Genomic DNA, 8,589 nt, shown 5'->3' with positions numbered 1-8,589 from the left:
TTTTTTTTGTGCCCCCCCCCCCCCCCCCCCGACTATTTGGTGTAGCTGCTCAGTTGGCTTTTTAAGAGTACTTCACGTCAGGTTAATTCAGGGGAATCTGGGAATTTGGGGAGATAGCTTTGATCAGACCTCTCGGTGAGAGCCGTGCCTGGCCTCTGCACCCCTGTGGCTCTGGTGTCGATGGTGAGTGCCAGCTCTACTGGTGCAGAGGTTTCTGTTAGTTGTACCTTAACTCACACATCCTCGAGCTTCATGCTCATCATTGCCGTCTTTTTGGCAACTGTACTAAAAGCTGAAGGGACGCATGTAAGACAGAAGTACTTTGAAATATTTTTCATTTTTATATGTAAGCTAGAATAAATTCAAATGAAAGTTTTAGAGGAAACCTAGCTTGCTGTTCATGGAACTGACAGGTAGAGCCAGTGTTTGCTGGGCCATACGCAGACCAGTAATTAAGCAGAAACCAAAGTGGTGGCGTTACTGAGAACCAGGATAGGCAAATGCGTTCCTGGAGGTCAGCTTTTTGTATGCGTTGTCAGTAGGTGATCTTTGTGGCAAAATGCAGGTATGTTTGTGCGGAAGCCTTGAACTTGTTCATTCTTGCTGTTAAGTTCACTCCTTAACAGTGATACTGCTTAATCTCTGTGTGGTCCAAAGTGGCTTGTTTGTGAGAGGAGAGTCTTCATGGACGACTGACTTGTCCCACCCCTAATTTTGAATAGATTGTGAAAAATACTCCATACTGAAAAATGAGTTTACTGATGACTTCAGCTTTTAAGGGAATGACTAAAACATGCATTGAATTTGGCAGGGGGCTGCGGGAAGATGATAGTCAAAATAGCAGATTATCTTCCTTGATGCGCGTTTCCTGTAATTGTCAGCTTAAGATACTCTTATTCTGAGATGGCTTTGCTGCAGCTGTAGGAGGCTTTAAAACAGTTAGTTAAGTGCCTTTGTCTAAAAGTGGTACCAAGGGTAAATTCTTCAGAATACACTGGTAAAAAGTGCTAAAAAATGTGCGCTAGCAGCTTTGACTCCTCTGTTCTCTAGTGGCAAAGGGTAGGAATTTACGATTGAAGTTCAATGTTGGTAACTCAAATATACCTGAAAGTCACAGCTGTTTGTTTGTGTTTTCTTTTTTTTTGTTGTTTATGTATTTCCAGGAGCACCGCAATCGTGTGTTCCACGATTTTCGAAATGGCTTATGCCGCAATCTTGTTTGCACTGGTAAGAGCTCCACAATACTTTCCAGTTTCTAAAGGGTGTGACAGAAAGCGGATTAGCCCCTAGCCCAGATATAAACAGGTGACCCGATCTGTAATAAAACAGACCGGTATGTCGTGGTAAGATGCCTTTGTCAAGCCTGTGTGTAGCAGGGTGCAGCACTTTCTTGGGCGTGTAGGTTTTTGTCTTCTGTGACAAACCGTGAAGGTGCAGCTGGCTAATGAATGGGTTTACCGGGGTAGCGTTTCCTGCACTAGCTACGTTTTCTGTATGTTTTCACATGTGAATGCTGCTGGGCCCTAAGCTTTACAGAATGCTGGTAGAACTGTGGGTAGGATCACCTGAGGAAGTTCTGCTGATTCTTTGAATGTTTATAGCTCATCTTTTCTGAATATTTTTATAGTTTTGATTGGCCAGTGTCTGAACTGAGTTCTCCGTTACACAGCCTGTTGGGGCAGTGCCATGGCAGTGTCTGCTGGTCACTACACGTGTCTGGGTCATCTTGAAAAAAATCCTTGGCAGTGAGATAAAAACAGTTGAGCTGAGCTAGCGGGGTGCAATTCAGATCTGAAGCCTGCTGTGCCATTGGCAATGCACAGTCATGTATGAGGAGGTGCTCTATGAGAAGACCTGCTTGAATAGTCTTCACATGGAAAAAAACTAACTTGGTGCTAGTTACTTTTCAGCACAGATGTGCAGATCTGCTGTTTTGGTTGTTCTTGTATTCATGGATAAAGAGCAAATGCAGCCATGAAAGGATTATATGTAAACTGTCTTTGATATAAGGGAAGCTTCTGTCTGGAAGCTAGTGCAAGCCAGTATTTGTCATTGTTAATCATTCCATCCTAAATGCTGTCAGCATTTGATCTTGTTGAAATGAATTTTCTTTGTGACCTGGATTGTTTTTCAGATCTGTTTACCCGAGGTATTGATATCCAAGCTGTGAATGTGGTGATAAACTTTGATTTCCCAAAGCTGGCAGAGACTTATCTCCATCGCATTGGCAGATCAGGTGAGAGGAAAAACATGTCTTAGGTACAACTTTGCTGATGACTGTGAAGTTTCTTGGGCTTGAGTTGACTTCTGTTTTTTGTTACTGTACCTGAGAATTATTTTAGGCAGCTTTGATTTTTTTTTTTTTTTTCTGAACAGATTTAGTTTGGGCATCACCTCAAATGGTTATCCTCACAAATATCTGAATAAAGGGCTGTTCTCCTGAACCTGGACTGAACAGCCTAATGGAAAAATAAAACAAAAGACACATTTTGCTTTAATTTCGGGAGACCTGCTGATGCTTCTGTTTGCAGTTTGCGAATTTTCTATACTGAAAAATTAGCTTCCCGGGTGTCTTAAGTGTAGTTTTCTTCTGCGTGTGTTCCAAGGTATGTTTCTAACCTCTGGACATCAGCAAAATAATATCCTCAAGACAGTCAGTAAACAGCTGAACTTGTTGTGCTTAAACTTTGTAGTTCAGGCTTGCTGCGGAACTCTGTTACTGACGAAGGGCTGGATGTGCTGGATGTGGAGGACTTTTTGTTGGTATTAATGAGGAGGTTTGGTCAGAACATCTTGAACCTCCTGGGTTTTGTTATTCCCTACTAGCAGCAGTATGGAACTCCTGACCGAAAATGGATGTTAAAGTTGCAGAGACCTGTGTTGGAGTCTGGGTTTGTTTTTATCATCAGAGAGCAATTTTAATAACTCACAGTCCGAAAACTTGTTCAGTCAGCCTTCCATTACTCAGACTTGTGTTTTGTTTTTGTTTTGTTTTTTTTTCCTCAAGGTCGCTTTGGCCATCTTGGCCTGGCCATCAACTTGATCACCTATGATGATCGATTCAACCTGAAAAGTATTGAGGAGCAGTTGGGAACTGAAATTAAACCCATACCAAGCAACATTGACAAGAGCCTGTATGTGGCTGAATACCACAGTGAACCTGTAGAAGATGAAAAACAGTAAACACGTACGTAAACGCCGTTCTGAATAGAGAAGTGGTGCTGGATGAAATGAGCGGTTGGGCGACTGCAGGGGAAGGGGGAAACTGGTGTACTGCAGAGGCTCTGAGTGTGAAAAGAAGGGTTTGAAATAGACTGTTGGTGCAAGGTGTTCTGTGGATATGCTGAAGCTGGGATGGGAGGATGAGTGATTTTCAGTGTGCTAGAGACCAAATACAGGGAAAAGGGGGAGCGGGGAATGGTGTTTGGAGAGGCCAGGATAGCTACTGGTAGCCTAAGGAACTATTTCACTGCTGCTTAGAAATTCTTAACAGCCAGAGAGGAGGGTGGTCCTCAAAAAGGTGAGGATAGAAAGTGGGTAGCTTTGAGGATAGTGCACAGAGAGAAGAGCCTAAGCGCCTCACCAGTTAGAAGGAACAGGTTCCAGCTAAAGGAGCTGCATCTTCTGCATGCTTTGGCTTGTGGAACTCTTGCAAGTTAAAAGTAGGTAGCAAAGCTGTAATCCCTCTTTGCTGCCACTCGAGGTCGTCAGCAAGGCTTTAAAACCAGAGGAGGTTTCACTGTCTTCGCTGTCGGAGATCTTGCTGTGCCCTGTCTGACGAAAAACTGCTGAGTCGAGTCTGTAAAATGACGACTCGCCCTGGATTGCAGTTGAGCAAAATAGCTACGGGATGGTATTTTAGTTAAGATGCTGTATCGTGCAAGATCAGACACCGTACAGCTAGGTTTGGAAGTCATTCTTCTGTGTCCACTTCTCAGCAATCATGAATTGGAAAGAGATTCTCAACAAAGCTGCTGAAATCATGCTCAAGTGACCAAAAAAAAAAAAAAAGTGGCCCCAGAAGCAGAGTGCTAGATAGCATTAAAACAAAGCTGTGTCCCTCCTTTGACGTCGTTCAAGGGTAGCCCCAGCCAGTCACGCCAAGCTGAATGGCAGCCTCTGCTTTGCTGGCTGGGCTCTCTCCATGTTTTACAAACACAATTAAGATCCCCGGTGATGGGCTTGGAAAATGCTCTTCAGGGGAATGCTGTGACCTTGCCTGAGGGCTGTTTGCTGCTTCCTGAAGGACAAGAAACCAGTAAGTAGTCATGCTCCATAGGTACGGTAGGGCATTAGTGGCACCTCTTTCTGCGAAGCTGTGGTTAAGGCTGAGCTATTCCAAATGCCCTTTGCTTTTCCAGAGCTACTACGTAGTCAGTGTGATTCATTACTTACGTTCTCATTTTGCATAGAACTGTTTTAACTCTGGGTCTTGTGGTTGGTTTTTTTTGTTTTTGTTTTTTTTAGGCTTTGATTACACATGCCAGAAGGTGAAGCCCTTAGATCCGGATCTGTGACACATCGTTTCTCTGGGGATACCCTTCTCTTTGTGGGTTTTTCTTCGACTTTTAATTTTGGAACTATGAAGACTAAAGAGCTCAGCCTTTTTTTCTTTTTAAATTTGGCAGCAAGGAAGAAAGAAGATAAAAGGAGGAATGTCTTTTTGTTTTTCCACTTGTTTGCACTGTGTGCTGATTGAACATTAGTTGCACTAACTGCTGGGTTTAAATTTTTTTTTCTTTGGGTGGGAGGGGCAGCAAGGGAAGAAGAGAAACCCTGAAAAGAGAAGAATCTTGATGAATATGAGCTTGTCTGCTATTTCAAATTCTTCAACCATCGACTGAGTGCATTTCAACTTCTCCCTGGTTACTCATCTGTTTTTAAGCTAAAGAGCTTGTTACTTATTCGTGCAAAGTGCCTTATGCTATGAGACCATTCAGAATATCACCTTTCCGACACAGCCCAAGGAATCAACAGCCGTTTTTGGTTTCAGGTCAAAGTTCCCCTCTCTTCCCCCTGTCCTCCTCCCCAAGTACTCAAGCCCAGGGCTGGGAGGTGAAATGTATTGGTAATACTACTTTTTTTTTCAACTTTTTTTTTTGGTAAATTGGAGGAGTTGATATGCATCTGCAGTTCACCCACACTGTAAATACCTGTATTTAAAATGAAACCAATTTAAAGTCTGGGCTGATTAGGTGCAGCATCAGAGCTCCAGAAGGAAAGAGTAGCCTGTCATCCTTTGCAGGAGCCATAAGAAAAGCCCTATGCTCTAGCAGAACACTACAGACTGGGTTCCATAAGAGTCTCCATTAGTAGTTACAGCACTTGATATGTAGACTTGTTTCAGAGCCATGGCCCTCTTTCCTCTGGTGCGGTGTGTCCCATAGAAAATCAGATGTGTATATTGTACAAACTTTGTAAATACGATTTTTTTGTTTCTGTTTGGGTTCATATATAACTCTTTCTTTTGTGATGAAGGTTGCTGGGGTTAAAGGGATTAGACTGATTATGGGAGCAGCTAAAGATGAGAGGGGCTCAGTTTTCTGCAACACTAACCAATGAGAAGCGCTCTGACCTCCGCAAAGAGTAGGCCACTACAAGCGTCCCTTGTCAGGGTGGGTTTGCTCTGGTGCTAGCAACACTGTCCTGTACCGCTTGAAGTGGAAGAGATCACTCGTGGGGCTGCCAGGCCTCCAAATCTGTAGCTCAGCCTGTGGGAGATGCTCTTTGATTTCCCCCTTAGCAACTTCAGGAACTTGGCAAGCTCTGAAGGGGTCCGTGACCTGCGTTCCACCATGGTGCGAGGGAAATTCAGTGGCGTCAGTGTTGCTGAGCAGTGCACGTGTAAAGCGTGAATTTGGGTTTGAGAGGAACCTTAGAAAACCGATTTATGTGCGTAAACTGACAGTCGTGGAGCCTTGTGGGATCGGTTTACTTCTGCAGCATTGTGCGTTTTCTGCCCAGAGCGGCCTCTGTACAGACTTGCGAGCAGGTGAGGGCAAACCCCTGGTAGCGTCAGAAGCTGCAGGAAGCTGTTTGCCATCTCCTCTGTTTTGGCATGAGTTGCTGTCTGTCGTTTTGCATTGTATATTGCTGAAAAGTGCTTTCTGGTCAAGTAGTGTTGCTTTAAATTGTGCCCCTCCCAACATGCTTGAGGTTTGGCCTGATCTACAGGCAAAAGGAGTGAGACAAATCCAAAACCGAACTCTTTTTAAAAAAATGCCCTTTTAGCCTGTTCACCAACACCATCAGGAGGCACCTGGATGAATGCAGTCCCTTTTGCTCGGTCGTTCATTGTGTATACAAATGCTGCACTCACACCACGCTTGCTTACCTTTGAGGCAGGAATTAATTGTCTTAATTTCTCCCCATTTTGACCCCCTTTTTATTTTTTTTTTAAATTTGAGCAAAACTGTTTCTAACTACAGGGTGGACTTTGCCATCCATTTCCTTGGAAGCCAGGTGCCTCCTGACAACCACTTTACAAGATGGAAAGGTTTTTGTGTTTGGGATTTTTTTTCCTTTGGTCAGCAGCGACTCTGTAACTGTAGCAAATGCTGCACTAGTACAAACTCAAGAGCTGGGTCACAGGCGCTCTGTGAGCCACACAGCTTACATCCGACTGGCAGGTACTACATGTGAACACTTCCGGGGTGCTTCTTGGGGGCGGGGGGGGGGAGTTTGTGGGTGGTAACTTTGACCAAAAGTAAAATCTTGCTCTTGTACTGCAGCCAGCTTACGATTTTCCAGAGGGACAGAAGAGGGATCATTTTAGTGCAGCAGAGACGTGACAGATGTAAATAAAAGTGGTGTGTCTTAGCAGGGCACGCACGTGTAATGAGAACAGGGTAGTGGTGTTGAGACAGACGTGTGTGCTCTGCCTGGAGTTGTGGTAGCTTAGCCTCGTGCCATGCGTCGATGGTCCCTCTTGAAGCACAGAACTTTTGAAAGTATTACTTTAAACTTGGCCTCTCGTTGAGGATTGGCACTTACCTAAAATACCGGGGGCACCATTTTTAGGGGGCTTCTTGTCAAGAAGGAAGCAGCCTGTTTCTGGTGCTAGTAGCCTATCTTAAACAGGTGTGATCTTGCAAATGGAAAGATGCTCCAAAGGACTAGGATAATCCTAGTTTTTTTGGTTTTTTGGTTTATTTTTTTAATTTTGTTTTGGGTGGGTTTTTGTTTGTTTGTTTTTGTTGTTGTTGGGGTTTTTCCCTACCCAGGAGTAAGGAGTGTGTATAAATCTAGGCTTCCTGAGATTCCTCGTGAGCTCCTGCTTTTGCTGGTCATGTACCAGCCTTTACATTTTTACGCCTGCTGGAGCCCTCTGTGATGCGTCCTAGGCCAAATACTTCCTCTGACAAAGATGACGTGAATGAGGATCTGATGTATTCGGCACTTTTCCCCTTGGAAGTCTAAAAGCGTCACTCCGTGAATCTGATTAAATGGAGCTTCACAGCTGAGTAAAGTGGCTGCGAAGAGAGTGACGCAAAGCTTCCTGCAGCTTAATTGGAGAAACCTGGTCTCTGGCTGCACGCTGCAGTTGCTGGAGGGCTTTTCCCAAAGGGAGGGGGGTGGGTTGGTCTCAAGTACATGTTTTAGTTTCCAGAATGAGATGGGAGCATCTTTCCTTTGCCCTCTGTGATGTTTTTTGTGGGTAAGAACAGGGAAGTGCAACATGAAGTCATGTTGTGTACATGTTGGTATCAAATCATCTCATTCTGATCTTTTGTTCTTTATTTTACTTGGGATGGGGGAGGGTGTCTGCTGCAAGGATTTAAAAATGCTTCACGGGTTTGGAATGTTGTCTTGTTTTGGTTTTTTTTGTTTTTTTTTAATGACTGACAGGGCACAAACCTGAGCAGATGGCTGCCCTGCCTCGGTTTCCGTTCCAGAGGTTTCGGAGATGCCATGCCACGTCTCCCGAGCTGCTGTGGTGGTGGTTCTGTCCTGGCGCTGGACTCGGTAGTGCCGCTGGGGCCGAGCAGCTGTTGCTTTCTGAGGGCAAGGTGAATCCAGTTCCCAGGAACTCCGGCGGTGCGGCCGCTGCGGTAAAGATTGGGCAGCAGAGGTCTGCGCAGGGTGTCTTCTGATTGCTGCGAACTTCCGGTACATCATTTGCAAATCGCCATCTTTCTTTGTAATAAACCGGGTCTTCGGGCCAAAGAGCATGCGTCTGGTCTTCGAAAGGAGGCTTTGGCAGATGATCGTGCAGGTTTTGCTCAGTTCGCCGTTACAGCGTCCCCACGTGGAAGCATTGTTAAATTCTGCTGTAGACAAGTTAGGGGAGGGTAGGGAGGGGCGGGGGGAGGGCTGGGTTCATTAAGATACAGTCTTGCTGTATTTTAACCAATAATTACGAGGAAGGGGTGTCAGGAGAAGAAAATAGTCATCGTTCCCTTTATTGAAAGAAACTGGAACTTTTATTTCAAGAACAGAAATTATTTGCAGTTCAGCTGAATATTGTAATCCACTGGTCCCTAGGCAGGAGGTTGGTATTCTTACTGTTAACCAGCAAACAACATGGGCTAGTCCTTGAAAACATTCAGGGGCGGGAGGGGAAAATTGGCTTTCTGTTCAATCAGTAAT

General features: G+C 44.7%; 1 protein-coding gene across 2 annotated transcripts in view; it reads left to right on the top strand.

Annotated features, from left to right (window-relative positions):
• DDX6 (DEAD (Asp-Glu-Ala-Asp) box helicase 6) overlaps nucleotides 1-5,098 on the top strand; it is an 11,995-nt gene extending 6,897 nt beyond the window's left edge. The window contains exons 10-13 of one of the 2 annotated variants that reach the window (XM_010135982.1): nucleotides 1,164-1,227; nucleotides 2,135-2,236; nucleotides 3,008-3,191; nucleotides 4,468-5,098. In XM_010135982.1, the coding sequence (XP_010134284.1) occupies nucleotides 1,164-1,227; nucleotides 2,135-2,236; nucleotides 3,008-3,183 (342 nt within the window). In that variant the 3' untranslated portion in view covers nucleotides 3,184-3,191; nucleotides 4,468-5,098. Of the gene's footprint in view, nucleotides 1-1,163; nucleotides 1,228-2,134; nucleotides 2,237-3,007; nucleotides 3,320-4,467 lie in introns of those variants that run through there. The other variant, XM_010135981.1, reaches the window with a different exon arrangement.
• Nucleotides 5,099-8,589: the final 3,491 nt, after the last annotated feature.

This window comes from Buceros rhinoceros, unplaced genomic scaffold (genome assembly GCF_000710305.1).
Source record: "Buceros rhinoceros silvestris isolate BGI_N320 unplaced genomic scaffold, ASM71030v1 scaffold17455, whole genome shotgun sequence".
Classification (NCBI taxonomy): domain Eukaryota; kingdom Metazoa; phylum Chordata; class Aves; order Bucerotiformes; family Bucerotidae; genus Buceros; species Buceros rhinoceros.
The sequence above is the reverse complement of the archived record's forward strand: the minus strand, read 5'-3'. Positions and strand labels throughout refer to the sequence as shown.